This window comes from Nyctereutes procyonoides, unplaced genomic scaffold (assembly GCF_905146905.1).
Source record: "Nyctereutes procyonoides isolate TBG_1078 unplaced genomic scaffold, NYPRO_anot_genome, whole genome shotgun sequence".
Lineage (NCBI taxonomy): Eukaryota > Metazoa > Chordata > Mammalia > Carnivora > Canidae > Nyctereutes > Nyctereutes procyonoides.
In genome coordinates, this window is record NW_026575043.1 from 54,665,583 (window position 1) to 54,682,260 (window position 16,678).

The 16,678-nt window shown below is 43.2% G+C and overlaps 1 protein-coding gene across 1 annotated transcript; it reads right to left on the minus strand.

Annotated features, from left to right (window-relative positions):
* Window positions 1-4,235: 4,235 nt before the first annotated feature.
* On the minus strand, window positions 4,236-16,489 carry LOC129508083 (disintegrin and metalloproteinase domain-containing protein 1a-like). The gene is made up of 2 exons (XM_055322990.1): window positions 14,049-16,489; window position 4,236 (listed from the first exon to the last, which is right to left on the minus strand). Coding segments are annotated over exons 1-2 (2,442 nt in total).
* Between the last annotated feature and the right edge of the window lie 189 nt (window positions 16,490-16,678).

Below are 16,678 nucleotides of genomic sequence, written 5' to 3' on the forward strand. Positions count from 1 at the left end.
AAGTTCTCAGCTGTAATTTGTTCAAATAAGCCTCCTGCCCCCCTTCATCTTCTGGGACCCGTATTATTTGAACATTATTTCACTCTGTGGTATCACTGATTTCTCAAAGTCTCCCTTTGTGATCCAGTACTAGTTTCTCTCTTTTTCTCAGCTTCCTTGTTTTCCATCATTTGATCTTCTATATCACTGACACTCTCTTCTGCCTTGTTTATCCAGGCTGTGAGACCTTCTCTTTTTAACTGCATCTCAGTAATAGCATTTTTTATATTCACCCGATTAGATTTTAATTATTTTATTTCTACAATAAGGGATTCTCTGCTGTCTTCTATGCTTTTTTTCCAAGCATATTTCTTAATAATCATTGTCTTGAATTTCACTGCAACATCTTACTTATATCCATATTGATTAAATCCCTGGCAGCAAGTAGTACTTTCTCCTGTCCTTTCTTTTGGGGTGAGTGAGTTTCTCCATCTCAAAATTATGTCCAAAAAGAATAGAAGAAAGAGAGAGAAAGACAAAAATAACAACAGCAGCACCAGAAAATACAAACAGGACTAACCAGAAGAAAACAGAAACAAAACGAAATAAGAAATCAAACAAGAAGTAAAACAAACAAAACAATAAACTAGATCCTGGGTATGTTTTGGCTTGTTTGTTAAGAGAAACTAGATCTCAAAATAGGAAAGAAAGGAAAACATATAAGTATATATGTTTATACATACAGGCTCCAAAATACAGTAAAATACAATGAAAGGAAAACAAAAATTAAAAATGTATGTATTAAAAAAATTTTAAAGAATTGAACAGAGAATTGAAAAAATAAGAAACTAGCTGAAAAACAATAAAAGCAAAAGATTAAAGAATAATTTTTTAAAACCATGAATGATATATCCTGTTTTCCGCAAAAGCTGAACTTTTGCAATCTCTATGATCGGTAAACTTGGTGCTAATGAGTTGTTCCTGCTGGTCTTCTGGGGGAGGGGCCTATTGCACTGATTCTCAGGTGTCCTTGCCTGGGTAGAATTGCACCCCCCTTACCAGGGGGCTGGGCTCAGCATAAGCAACTCTGGATTACACTATGTGACTCTGTTTTGCTCCCAAAGGCTTTCAGGAGCTATGGCGGGGGCAGGGGGGGGGGCGGTAGAAAATGGTGGCAAACTGATCTCTAGCCTGAAGTTCGCACCCCCCGCTCTTCAGTGAGCCCTCACAGAAAAGCAGTCAATCACTCTTGTCTCCCTGGTTTTCATCTGAACTCTTTGTTCACCCAGCCTGTGACCGACTGTTTTATCTCAGGCACATGACCCAGTTTTGAGTCTCCAAATGTCATGGACTCCCATGGCACAGACCCACACCGTTCCTCCCAAGAAAGGGGCGGGGGTGTCTGGCCCAGCTTCCGCCTTTTGCTGGGCCCCTGCCCAGGGCACAATAGTAGGACCGTGCAGCAGTTCACAGTTTATGACAACACACAGCAGAAAGCCAGCTCCTGGACTCGCTGCTTTCAGCCAGCTTCCGAGCTCCCATGCCTGGAAACTCTGCCACACTCAGGCGCCTCCGTTCTTCTGGTGACCCTGGGGATCCTGAGGCCATGCTGTCCGACCTGGTTTTCCACCCTGCTTCTCCACCTGAGCACCCTCAAGCCAGGGGTGTCCTCTATTGTAGCAGACTTCTAAAAGTTCTGATTTTGTGCTCTACTGCTCATAATACTTTGCGGTAGCCTCCTCACGCAAGTTCCCACCCCTCTGCCCTATATCTTCCCATGTATTGCCCCGGATCACGTCTCCTCACCTCTTACCTTCCAAAAAGTGGTCACTTTTCTGTTTGTAGAATTGCAGCAATTCTTTTCTCAGATCTCTGGTTGATTTTGCAGGTGTTCAGAATGATTTGGTAACTATCTAGCTGAATTCCAGGGACCAGACAAAAATTAAGGTCCCCTACTCCTCTGCCATCTTAACTCCTCCTCCTCTGTGATTTCCTTTGGATGAGGTTCCTCAAATAGTCAAGTTCATGGAGGCAGAGTAGAATAGAGCTCTACTAGAATAGAGCTGGGGGAAAGAGTAACGGGGAAGTTATTGTCTAATGGGTACAGAGTTTCAGTTTGGGATGATGACAGGTTCTGGAAATGGATGGTGCTGATGACCACACAACAGTGTGAATGTACATAATGCCACCGACCTGTACACTTAAAAATGGCCAGGATGGTTAGTTTTATGTTATGTATATTTTACTGAGGGAGCAAAACAGCTGTATATGTGCAGCACCAGTGCAGTAATCATCAATTTCTCCGTAGAAATCACCTGTGTGCCATTGCCAGTCACAAAGCCTCCTGCTTCAGAGATAATCATGATCCTGTCTCTTATGGTAACTACTTTCTCACTTTTTAAAAAAGTGCCTTGCTTCCTAAATATGCACGCCAGTGTAATTGTGTACTTTTATTTTAGCTTGTCAACAGTACACCTTTGTTGAGATACAATTCACATACCAAGAGTCCAGGTCAGTGGTTTGTAGCATGTTCTGGGAATTATGTAACCATCACATCGGTCGATTTTAGAAGCTTTTCCCCACCCTCTCAAGAAAATTCTCATGTTCATTACCAGTCCCTCTTCATTCTCCCCTCCCCGAGCCCCTGGCCATCACCAGTGTACTTTCTAGCTCTAGGACTTTGTCTGTTCCAGGTATTTCATAGCAATGCACTCCTACATGTCATAGTCTTCTGTGACTGCCTTATTTCACATCATATGTTTTCAAGGATGAGCTGTGTAGCATGTGCCAGTACCTCATTTCCTTGGGGCCAAATAATAGATTCTTTTTGAATGAATGAATGAACCACATGTTATTTTTATTTTTTTGATCCAGCAGTCGACCATTTTGGTTGTTTCCACTTTTTGGCTATTGTGAATAATATGCCGTGGAAGTTTGAGTACAAGTTTTTGCTTGGAGGGATCCCTGGGTGGCGCAGCGGTTTGGCGCCTGCCTTTGGCCCAGGGCGCGATCCTGGAGACCCGGGATCGAATCCCACATCGGGCTCCCGGTGCATGGAGCCTGTTTCTCCCTCTGCCTGTGTCACTGCCCGCCCCCCTCTGTGACTATCGTAAATAAATAAATTTAAAAAAAAAAAGTTTTTGCTTGGACATATGTTTTCATTTCCCTTGGGTAGGTACTTGGGAGTGGAATTGCTCAGTCATGTGTTAACTCTATGTTTGGCCTTTTGAGGAACTGCCCAACTGTTTTCTGAAGCAGCCTCGTAATTTCACATTCCTGCCAGCGGTGAATGAGGATTCCAACTTCTCCACATCCTCACCGACATTTGATACTTGCCTGTCTTTTTGTTTTAGCCATCCCAGCGCATATAAAGGGGTATCTCATTATAGTTTTGATGTGCACTTTTCTGGTAATTCATGATATTGCACATCCTTTCACAGTCTTACTGATTCTTTATTTCTTCTTTGGAGAAACGTCTATTCACATCCTGTACCCTTTTAAAATTGGGTGTCTTTTTCTTGTTGAGTTATAAGGGTTCTTAATATTTTTGGGGTACTAGTCCCTATCAGATACATGATCTGCTAATATTTTCTCCCATCCTGTGGGCTGTCTTTTCACTTTCCCAGTGCTAGTGTTTCTCTCAGAATGAAGAAGTATTTCATTTTTGTTCTCCCTATTTTCTTTTTTATTGGGTTGAAACACACATAGCATAAAACTTACCATCGTCGCCGTTTTTAAGTGCACAGTTCAGTGGCATTAGATAGATTCTTAATGTTGTGCTACCGTCACCACTACCAATCCCCAGGACTCCTTTTCCTCTTATAACTTATAACTGACACTCTATAGTCATTAAGCTGTAAATCCCCATTGCCTCCTTGCCTTCAGCCCGTACCCGTAAGAACCACCATTCTACTTTCTATCTCTATGACTGTGACTACTATGAGTGCCTCCCTAAGTGGAATCCTACAAGATACTTCTTTTGGGGACTGGCTCATTTTGTTCCGCGTGATGTCCTAAAGGTTCATCTGTGTTGTGGCACGTGTCAGATTTCTTTTCTTTCTAAAGGTGAGCAATGTTTCATTGTATGTATATGCCTCATTTTGCTTATCTGTTCATCATCCATCAATGGACACTTAGGTTGCTTCCATGTTTCAGCTATTGTGAATAGTGCTGCTGTGAACATGGACATGCAAATATCTCTTCAAGACCCTGCTTTCAGTTCTTTTGGGTGTATACCCAGAATTGGAATTGCTGTTTCTTATGACAAGTCTATTTTTGATCTTGTGAGGAATCGTGACACCGTATTCCACAGCAGCTGTACCATTTTTCATTTTCAGCAGCAGCACACATGGGCTCCAGTTTCCTCCATGTCCTCTCCGACACGGGACATGTTATTTCCTGGTTTTTTTTTTTTTTTTTTTGACAGAAGCCATCTTTATGGGTGGGTGGTGGTGTCTCACTGTAGTTTTGATTTGCATTTCCCTAATGATGAGTGACGGTGAGCATCTTTTTAAGTGCTGCTCATGGGTCATTTGTGTATCCTCTTTGCAGCCGTGTCTCCTTGAGTCCTTTGCCCATATTTTTAATCAGGTTATTTTGTTGTTGTTGAGTTGTAGGAGTGTCTCTGTGTATTAGTCCCTTATCAGACACTTGATTTGCAAATATATTCTCCTGTTCTGTGGGTAGCCTTTTTACTGTGTTGATAGTGTTTTTTGATGCACAAAATTTTTAAAGTTTTGTTGAAGCCTGTTTTGTCTATTTTCTGTTGCCTGCACATTTGGTGTCGTGCATCAGAAGGATCTTGGCCAAATCCAGTGCCATGACACTTTTGCCTTATGTTTTCTTCTAAGAGTTTATAGCAAGGCACGTCCTGTGAATGGGGATTTTCTGGGCAACTGCTAGACGTAAAATTACTGACAGTTCGATGGCCCCCAAGCTTTTGGGGGGCTTCAAACTGTTCTGCCCGGTCCACTGGGTGCTAGGCTGCCTGTTTTCACAGCTACCCGAGTAGCTATGATGCTGTTTTTCAAGGATAGTGAGGGCCTGAGGAAGTGGGATACGGGACTAGGGCAACTAAAACTTCCCGTAGCTTGCTGCTCTTATCAAGCAAGATTCAGCTGTTTTACTGTTTCTGTGTTTGAACAAACAAGCTTCACATGGTTCCTTGTCTTTGATTAATTTCCATACTTCCAAAAAGTGGACTTTGACTCTATTTGCCTGTGTCGTAACTGCTCATGTGGAGGAGGGAGTTTCTAGAGGACCTTATTTTAACATTTTGGAAACGTTTCCCATTTTACCTCTTAACTTCCTATGAATTCATACGAATGCGATGTGGCCTCTTTTGTTCCACATGGTATTTAAGTTTACACTTACTCTCTTGGGGGCCACCATAGTTCATTCCTTTCCATGTTGTTCTACCCCTGTCTTTCTCTGTGTGGATCAGTCACAACACTCTACTGTGGATCAGTGAACACAGGGTTATTTTCTTTTCAAATACTATGAAGAGTGCTTCTCTGACCATTATTGTCCAGTAACATGATGCAAATAAACAGAAGTGTATAGGGCTAAGAGTCAAAGAGCTGTTATAGGGTACTTGAGAAAATAAATTTAACTGGAAAATTAAGAGTGCTATTTCAAAGTGGCATGCCACTTTATGTTCCTGAAGCAGTTTAGGAGACCTTCCACTGCTCCATAGCAATACTTGGAATTTTCCGTTTCATACAGCCAGTCTTGTGGGTGTGTAGTGACATCTCTTTGTAGCTATACAATCTCTATTTCTCTGAATACTGATGACACTGAACACCCTCAGAGATGTTTGCTTGACTCATCCTTTACCTTTTGATGCCAGTAGAATAAGTTTCATTCCCACCCATCCATCCAAACTGCTCTGCTCCAGGATACCAATGGATATGTCTCTGTTGTCAAATCAAATGATCAACACTCAGTCCTCACCGTGGACCTATTGGCAGCACTTAAAAGATGATCAGTATGTTCTGACTTACCTTTTAAAATAATCACTCTGCCTGCTGGGTAGAAAATAGGCTGTTGGGAGAGCCAGGGTGGAAGCAGAGAGACCAGTTAGAGACTTATGTGGTTGGCGAAGAGAAGAGGGAGTTGATGTTGGCTGGCCGTGTGCTGGACAGTGGGGGGTCGGGGGCAGTGGAGATAAGAGGTCACAGCCTGGGTATGTGTTGAAAGTAGAGCCAAGAGAATTTGCTGTTGGGACTGAGTCTGTAGTGTAACGCTCTTCTAAAAACACTTTCCTTTCTTGGTTTTCAGGACAACACTCTCTTGGTGATACCATACCAGCCACTCCTTCTCCCACTTCTTTCCTGAGCCCTCAATCTTATCAACACTTACACGTGAAACACCCTGGAGCTACATCCTCACCCAGCCCTCAGGTCTGTTCCTTTCTCTAGCTGCTCACTCTGCTCCCTAGGCAGTGTCAACCAATCCCGTGGCTTGGATATCATCTCCAGACTGGCAACTCTCAAATAGACATCTGTGGCTGACTTCTCTCCTGAATTCCAGACTCAGTCAACTTGCTGCCTAGCCAGCATGCCCACATAGGTGTTTAACAGGCATCTCAAACTAACCATGTCCAACGCCTGCTCTTTCCACACTCATCTGCACCTCAGTAAATGGTAGTTCTGTCCTTGCAGTTGCTCAGGTCAGAGCCACTGGAGTCATCCTTCTTTGCCGCCTTTCTCTCACACTCTACATCTGCTCTGTCAGCAACCCTTTGAGCTCTACCTCACAGTGTACCCAGAATCTAGCTTCTTCTCACCACTACCACTTCAGCCACCCTCCTCAATGCTTCCAACATCTCCCACTTGACAGATCACAAGGTCTCTAAGGATTCTCTATTTATGCAATGGCCCATCGCCCTACCCCTGCCTGTTCATTGATCATGTAGCAGATGGAGTGATCCTTCAGTACTTCTCAGCTCTGGTCACTCCTTTGCTAAAGCCCTCCCGTGTTTCCCATCTCCACTGAGATAGAAACATAATTCCTTTACGATCCTTACCAAGTCTTCATGTGACCTGTCTCCACTCACAGCCCTCAACTGCTACACACGATGCCCACTCTGTCCAGATGATGCTGACCTCTTGGCTGTTCTTCAGACATTGCCAAGCATGTTCCCGTCTCAGGACTTTTCCACTTAGACTTCCCTCTCCCTGGTCTGCTCTTCCCCTTCTCTGACCATGGCCTTCAAATAGCACTCCACCCTAACATCACTCTTGTTCCCCTTGCAGTGCTCCATTCTTTTCCATCACACACGTATTATACCCTGGCACATCATACAGTTATCTTTTTGTTTCTGCCAGGTTTGTGATTTTTTTTTTTTAACTTTCATGGGATCAGAGGCTTTGTCTTATTTTCTACCATGTCCCTAGTACTATTTCAATAGTTCATAGGTAAGGACTCGATAGTGGTGGAATGAATGAATGAATGAATGAATGAGTGAGTGAATGAGACAAGGTGACATGTGTCAGTTTCATAGTCAAATTAGACTCTGTAAAAAGGCATCAAGGTTGGGCGGCAAGCCTCAAATGTGCAAATTGACCTCTCCTGAGCCATTTGCACGTTCAGGATTAAAGGTACAGTCAGAAGAGGGAGGAAACTAGAATCTTGACTTAGGACCCAAACAGCAGCGTTGCTTTCAATGCCACCATGGTTCTTGAGAGGGGCTCTAAGGAAGAGAATAAAGCCCTTACCAGTCTTACCCGTAACTGGGCCCGAGGCAGTGATTGCCACATCAATCAAATCTTACTCCTCCTCAACCCCAGAGATTTTCAATTCAGTAGGGGAAGTAGAAACATGTTTGCAAATGCCCATGTGTATGATAGGCCAGAATGCCATTGGTATAAAGGAAATTCAGTATTACGACTAGGTAGTGATAGATCTTACCATTGCTGAACAACATAGAATTCATACAATCTGACATCCATAGACACAGGTGACTTTAGATCTTCTCAGTGTTTATGTGGGCACCCGCTGTAAGCCAAGCAGTGCACCTGATACGAGCACAGGCATTACCTAACTTAATCTCTCAACCCACTATGTGAGGGGCATCCTTAGCGTGGCCATCTTACTGAAGCAGAAACCTAGGCCCAAGGAAGTGGAGTTCGATGTCTAAGACCAATCAGCCAGAAAGTAACGCCTGGGATTTAGAGACAGGGAATATGAAAGCCCCCTCAATCAGAAGAAAGGTGACTTTCTTCTTTTAAATAAGGTTGTTTGCTCTCAGAAAATCCTTTCTGGCAGGATTTTTTGGGCTATCAGAACACATGACTCCAAGCTTACACACCATTCATGCTCTTAGCATCATCCAAGGAGAAGAAAAGAGCTCTCACGGTGTTTAGGAAAGGTAGCTGATTGTTTCCTCTTACGCTTTAATTGTTTTGTAAAACACTACTAGACATTGACATTGGTCATAAAAACAGCTAACGCGACAATAAAGATGATTAAAAATTGTATCTGTTTTGGAAAAAATTGTGAATATAACCAAGTGTTTCTTTTATATATATATGTGTGTGTGTATACATATATATATATATATATATATATATATGCATTGTTACATAAAAATGTAAATTCTGCAATAGAGTTCCCCTGAATAGCTGGGAGATCTAATGTACTGGCATCTTTTTGTTGCAACAGTTTTATAAAGAGATTCCTGTCTGTAGGCTTCCCTTAAACCATGACACATCAGTTACCTCAAAGTTGGGATCCACTGTCATTTTTCCAAAGCATAGGATTAATTGGTAGCCTTTGCTTTATTTGGCATCTTTGTTTGCATTTCCGTAGTTTCCTGATGACCTACCTTACCTGGGGAACCCTAAAGGAGGGCTTTAGGTGGATAAGCATGAGGGAGAGCCTTCTCTCCCGTCCCCTGGCACTGACACTGTGCCTTTTATTATTTCCCTTTTTCATGGGAAACTGTTTGCACTCACACCTAGTTCGTGATTAGTAGGTGACCAAAAATGCATTACTAGAAGAAAAGTTGTGGCTTCGCAGCTCACTCCTCCTGTGTCTTGAGAAGCTTTCTTTCCATTTCTCCACCAAAGCATGAGTACCTTCAGACTTTGAGGTTCTGAGAACATGTTGCGTGGGTACACACATTTCTCACTTTCAACGTACTAATTGGAGATTTCTTTTTAAAAATATATATATACAATATTGAATATTGTATATTCAATATGAATATTGAATATATATATATATATATATATATATATATATATATATATATGTAGAAGTTCGGTTTGCCAACATAGAGTATAACACCCAGTGCTCATCCCATCAAGTGCCCTCCTCAGTGCCCGTCACCCAGTCATTTCACTCAAGGACAAGGATGATGGATGCTCCCTTGTTCTGTAGAAAACAATCCCTTGATGGTCTGTTTCAGACTGACTGCCCTATAGGTTCTTTCCGTGAGTATTCTCAAAGAGAACCCATGTGTCCTTCAAAAAAGTAGAGAAAGGTATGCTGGAGCAATTTCAAGAGCCTCGCTGGAGCTGGGAAGGTTGAACCAAGTGAGCATAGGGAAGAGTAAGGTCATTTGATAGAATCAAAAGCCCAGAGGGACAAGTGGCCATGGCATATAGCGAGAACACAGGTCCTCCCTGTCAGACATACGAATAGGAGAAATGAGGACATGCTTGTTTTCAAAAGTCATAGGAGATAATGGCTGGAAGTGGACAGGAGGACCCAGTTGTCAGAGCCCTTTAATGCCTCACCAGGTTTACTACCCTAGATAACGAGAGAGCAGTGGACGTTCCTGAACTCCAGGCTGTGGTGACACAGTCGGTGTCTGGAGAACCTCAGGAAGGTCACTAGAGAGCCCGGTTAGGTAGTTTCCAGCAGTAAAACAGGCATTTGTTTGCAAACACTTGGTCATAATTCCGCCTCCGATGTTTCCTTTGTAAGTATTTGGAAAATTGTTTTCTAACTGTGGGAAGACTCACCCATGGCTTTCTGCCTCACAAACTAATCCAATGCCTTCTTGGTCCTCATACATGTCCTTACACATGACCTCCTCATGTAAGACTGCCATAATTATATTAAATAACAAAAGTGGTATTGGACCTTTTTCTCCCCCCATTCTTCCCTGGTCCAAGAAGTTTTAAAGCCTTATGTCCAGAAGCAGGGGCAATAGTAATTTTAAAGAGTCGGCACTTTGCAAACATTCTTGAAGGAAGTCTGCTCTTGGTTTTGAGAAAACATTTCAGTGAGCATATTTGCCCAAAGGAAACACTAAAATTCTGAAGTTTGTAAATACCATTAAGTTTTAATTTTAACTTTTAACATGGTGTCAAGAAATTTTGCAGATGAAAAAAATTTTTGGTGATGAGTGCAAAACTTTATTTAGTGCAGAACTGCACCCCTATGGGGTTGATGAGGTCACCTGTATTTAACATAAATCTTTTACTTTCCTTCAACTGAGCCCCAGAAGGGAGGTTGGTGTTTGGCTCCAAGTTTTGAGGACATTCCCAAAGTACTCCTGCATGGACAAGGAAAGATGTCACGTTGGGGACGTCCAAAGAAAGAGAGGACCTGTCCAAGTCTCCGAGGGAGGGGCAAGACGTCTGGACTCCAAGAACTTTAATATTGGCCACAGCCAAATACTTTATTTTCCACACTGTAGTTTCCCTTTGTTCCCTCTAAACCTGGATAAAAATCTAGAGCCTGGACTTGGCTGTGCTTTGGGAAACTAAGGGAAGGGCCTCGGTCTCCACCAGCCTTAGGGAGCAGAGAGAGGACAATAACCACTCAGGGAAGGCGGGGCAAAGGACGGCAAGGAGTCACTGTCAGAATCTCTTAGGTGCAGCTGGCTGAGTCATTAGTGACTACTCACACAGGTTATTGGAACAAGGAAGCAAGAACGCCTCAGAATACCCCAAACGTAATGGGGTGGGGGGGCGGAGGATCAGACAAAAGAGTGTGCTTTGTAGAAGCAGTCACACAAAATGCAGAACGCTGAACCTGGAACCCAAGTTACCCTACCTCCCTTCTTGTGCCCACACTAAAATTGGTCTCCTCCCTGCCATAGCATATGCTAAAGAACTTCAACCTTCAATCCCTGAGATTTAGGGTTTCCACACACTTTAAGATCTACCTGACACGGGTGCCTGGGTGGCTCAGTCGGTTGAGCATCTGCCTTTGGCTCAAGTCATGATCTCAGGGTCCTGGGATTGGGCCCCGCATCAGGCTTCCTGCTCAACAGGGAGCCTGCTTTTACCTCTCCCTCTGCCGCTCCCCCTGCTTGTGCTCTCTCTCCTTCCTCTCTCTCTCTCTCAAATAAATCAATAAAATCTTTAAAAAATAGATTCATCTGACAGTTTATAAATACGTCCAATTTTCTATCACTTTTTTAGAGGAACTTCATTCAAATAGCCTGTCCTGACCTTTGTTTCCTGCCTTCAACCTCATCTTGCAGTCATAGGACAGCAACTAAAAAAGTTTATTCAACTTACAACTTGCATATTTGCTAAATTTTTGTAAAGTTTGATGTAAATATTGTGAAATTTTTTGGTTTGGGTTTTTTTTTTAAGATTCCATTTACTAAAATATATATATATATATATATATATATATATATATATATATATTCCATTTACTAATGAGAGAGAGAGAGAGAGAGAGAGAGGGTGAGTGCGGGTAGCGTAGGGGTGGAGGCAGAGGAAGACAGAGAAGCAGACTCCTCGCTGAGCAGGGAGTCCAACCAGGGGCTGGGATCCCAGGACCCAAGATCATGACCTGAGCCGAGGGCAGATGCTTAACTGACTGAGCCACCCAGGTATTCATGTTGTGGAGTTTAAATAGGTTTTACTGATAGTTTCCCAATTATCTATCTGACTTTTGGTCTTTAAAGAACACCATTAAATTAGCTAAGCATAATTACCCCCTATCTAAATCATGATTCCCTTATGCTTGAGAAGCTAGTAAAAATATGTGATGCTTTTTAACTCTTAACATAGTCACCATCACATGTGCAGTTAGGAAAGTCACCCCTCCTGCTCTCCACTGAAGTGCTTCTCAGCAGAAATCCTCCACATCTTTTTCAAAAGTCCCAAATCACATGTGTAAGTTTACAAGTGGAGACCTTCACTTACTCAGTTTCACCCTTGTCGTCCTTGTCGTCACAACTCTCGGCTGACTACCAACTAATGGTGTCTTTTCACCATGCATCCTGATCTTCTGGCACAAAACACGCTGAGATTTGGTTAGCAGCAAATCCCATGACCTGGAATCTTACATAACGAAGTCCTGAGTTTGGATTTTGCCCTGAAGTTTAGTTTTGTTCCAGCAAAAGTAATTAACAGAAGCTTCTTGAAGGCAGAAATCACGTCTTAACGGAATTTTTTTTTTCTGTTCTCTTCTGCGCATGTGTGTCAGGCATTAGAAGAGGGACTCAGCAAGTGTATCATCAGGGACTGATGCTCAGGAACTTCCCCGAGACTCAGAACACTCAACCTGAAGCAACACTGCACCCGAGCAAGGTTTTGGCAAGTGGCATTCATAGAAGTTACCCTCCTATTTTAAAGTCCTTCACGTGGTCAACATTTACTGAGCACCTACAGTGAGCTGGGACCTCAGAGCTGAATAAGATAAAACCTGACACTCCATGACGTCAGGACGTAATAGGGGGAAAGGCACTTTCATTGGTAACAAGTACACAGTCTGGTAGGTTCACGATAGTGATCAAGCACCCATCTGGTATGGCTTTAGTTTCCTCAGAGTCACTGAGGAAGAAGCCATGTCCTGGGCACATAAAGGACATATCGATTGTCTTTAAAGTGGTCACCTTTTTTCTTTTTAATTGAAGGAAGGGCTCATGAAGCAGTGGGGAATGTAGATTCAGTTGTACATTGGGCAAGACACAGGTTCCACCTGTTGCTAACTCTAGAGCAGAACTCTTTGGGGTCTGTTTCCTCTTTTAGAAGATGGAGGTCTCAGAGGACAGATGGGAGGATAAAATTAAGACAACAAATGTGAAGTGTTTAATTCCTTGTACCAATGGATAATGTTATATAGGTGCTTGTTATGTCTTTTTTTTTAAGATTTTATTTATTTATTTTTTCATGATAGACATAGAGAGAGAGAGAGAGAGAGAGAGAGAGAGAGACAGGCAGGCAGAGGGAGAATTAGGCTCCATGCTGGGAGCCCAGCGTGGGACTCGATCCCGGGATTCCAGGATCAGGCCCTGGACCGAAAGCAGGCACTGAACTGCTAAGCCATAACACTCCCTTGTTATGTCTTTTTAAATAACTACCTTCCAAATCTCTGTACCTTTCAGACATTCTCTCAACAGTATTTAACTTAGAAAAGGAATTGAGGTTTAAACAAAATTAAAATAGAAAATAGAAAAATGTAAAATGAGCACCAGTCAAGGTCACCTCTTGTCCTTTTTCCCCATCCCTGCCTCTTTCACCCCGAACCAGGGTGATCATACCAACCTGAATTAAATGGAGAACCACAAAATGGAAGGAGACCCAGATCACAGGCCACATAAAGCCTGAAGTGATGTTTCATTTGAAAAGAGATATTTATTTACTTTTTAATTTAAAATCTTTTCATTTCATGGATACACTTCACAGAGCAATTAGAACAACCAACATAGAAACAATGTAATGTGTAGTTATGAATGAGGTGAAAAACCTGGGACCCCAATATATATAGGGACATATATGTGTGGACATATTATCTGTATGTCCGCATAGTAGATGGAAGATGACATTCTCTAAACATCAGGTATCTCAAAATTAGGCCTACTAACATAAGATATTGATCTGAATGTTTCATGAGAAAAGTTTAAATTAAATGTTTAATAAAATGTGATAATGAAAGTATTAAAATACTTTAACAAAATATTTTAGATATATGTATATATAATCCATGACTAAATTGAATGAGAAAAGCCCTCCTTGCCCAGATGTACATGTCTACAAACTATAGAGTCCCTATTTATAGGGCCATTGCAACCATCAGTGTGGACTTCATGTTCTGAACCTGCATTCCACCAAGTATTCTGGTATTTGCTATATTAGACTTCTTCCTATCACTACTCATTTTTTCCCTCTACATCTTCCTCTAATCTGCCTACTTCTTCTTGTACAGTTACTTCTTCAGTTTCTTCTAGAGCCTCTTGTGAGCACTGTGATATCTCCTTTCTAGCCCCAACACTGGCAGCAATAATCAGACTTAAAAATATTGCTACAAGAAATAAGGGAAATATGTACAGTAAGTTGCCAAGGCTTTGGCTTTCATCTGCATTCTCACCACCTTTACCAAAATTACCACGATCAAAACTACGACTTTTTCTTTTATCTTCACGTGGAATTCCATCATCTAGGTTGCCAGGAGGGCCACTGTCCACACTACCACCATTTCCTGGAGCTTTGCAGTCAGGTGGGGCATAGCCAGCCTCACAATGGCAGTGCCTTAAATTGTTGCAAACTCCTCTCCCATTACACATTTCTTTTGGTTCACAGTCGTACTTGAGCACGACATGATCAGTGCAAGAGTAATTCATGCAGACTTTGTGTGGGGCACAGAGAGTGCCAGTGTGCACATCTCCATCGTCAGGGATATCACTGATGTTGTAGGCATCCATGCTCCAACACCAGTCATCTTTGTGAGCTACCTGGATCACAGTATGGTAAGGTTTTATTGGTGGTACCTGGGTAATATTTGTACATACAAGTTTCCCACAAAATATATTCTCATCAAAGCACTTAACATATCTTGGGACAACTGCAGTAGGACAGCCACAGTTCCCAAACCGGTTACCTTTGCTGTTCATAGAAATATAACAGTCTTCTGGAGCAGACACTGCAGGGGAACCATATATATCCATGCACTGAATATCAGGGTTCTTACACCGGCCTCTAAAGCAATAGTGAATTATATCACACAGTGTACCATCTTGCTTATAGAGGTCTGTGGGGCATTTACCAGAAGAACCATCACAATACTCTGGGAGGTCACACTCTCCCAAAGCAGAGCGACACATGAATCCTTTATGTCTGAACTGGCAATTAAAACAGCATAGTCCATCATTACACTGTGCCTGCTCCTTCAACCGACATGTTTGGTCACAGCAAAGGTTATTACCACAGTCAGGTCCACAGTCACATTCCTCGTTGTAGTCCAACACACCATTTCCACACGTGGCTTGCCTACGCAGGCGACCTTTGGGCCGAGGCTTGTTAAATAGGCAGGCCCCTTTATGTTCCCGGAGGAACTTGTAGAAGTAGTCAGAGCTGCAGTTGCTGAAGCCACTTTCCTTAGTGATATTTTCATGCATGAGGCAAAAGTGTTTATCTTTACAAATGCAGGCTGAGTGGTCGTGCTGAATACCCAAGTTGTGCCCGAGCTCATGGACCATGAGCGCTGCAAACAGGAGGACATCTTCATGATGGAAGGATTCAACGGCTGTTGCAAAGCCTCCCGAACAGGCACCATTGAGAAATGCCTGCCCCGCATCCCCTTCAGGATGATGTCCAACGATCATGTGGGCAACATCGTGCTCCACACGATGGAACAGCTTCTCCTGTCTCCAGCTATTGAAATTCCTGAGTGTAACTCGCAAGTCCGCTGGGACTTCTATGAGGTCCCCCTCGGTCCAGATCTCCATTCCAGCCAACACCACCTCTGTGTTTATTCCCCTAGTGAAGATGTTGGCCAGGGCGGTGATGTCCATTACTCTCTGGACTGTCTCATTGACGTTACTGCCCCACATTTGGAACCGCTGGTGGTTGACCACGACAAACATCTCCACGTACTTGGTGTGTGACCAAAAGGAGGACGGTGCCTGTAGACTGCGAGGCTTCCTGCTCCCTTGTTGCCGGCTGGTGGACACCACTTGGCTGCCTTTGGAAGTGACATTACAGGAGACTCGAGCTTGGTGTGCCATGGTGTACAGCACATGTTCAAACCGTTTTGAAGTGTCCATGGGCTCAATGCCATAGGGTTTTCCCTCCCTAATCAGGATGCCCCTGAGGCCCGAACAGGTGTTGAGAGAAACAAAAGAACCTGGGACTCCTTCTATGTAGCCTTCGTAGTGACAGTCATGCGAGATGAAAGGCATTTCTTGCCCCAGGACACCACTGTGGTAGCTGAAGACTGGAAAGTTACTCACAAAATAGTCTCTCTTCACCTTCAGGTGAATCACCTGTTTCTGGCCCTGCATTAATAGTACATAGGATGCCTTTTCCCCTGGGCCTTCCCTTCCCTTGGCTGTCAGACTCTTGGGGATGACTGTTTCATAAGAAGAGTAATATACAGTTCCAGGGTCACAGTACAAGCTTGGCAAGAAAATCAGTACCAACAGCAACAAAATCCCCAACCTGACACACAGAGGTCCTGGTGCTACCAGTGCCCGCCTCAAGTCCTTCATGTGGGGAGCCCAAGTCTGAAACACTTGGCCAGCCTCGTAGGTAACCACTTGGTATTTCTGCAGAGAAGACAAGAAGGAGGCAGAGTGTCTCAAAGAAGCTGCCATGGATATGGCCATTGTGAATCAGCTGATGGTGGGTGGCCTGCGTCCATCAGCAGCAGCTCTCCCTGACACACAGACCCTCAGTCACAGGCATTAGCTCCAGATCTCTGCTGGCTGCATAAAGGGTGGCTACTGTCTACCTGTGAGAGGCACAGCCTCTGGCTGTGTCCTTTCCAGTCTTTCTGATCTGTT

What these genes read in the sequence shown, in the direction of transcription:
- LOC129508083 (XM_055322990.1), bottom strand. Translation starts at nt 16,489, where the DNA reads ATGGCAGCTTCTTTGAGACACTCTGCCTCCTTCTTGTCTTCTCTGCAG.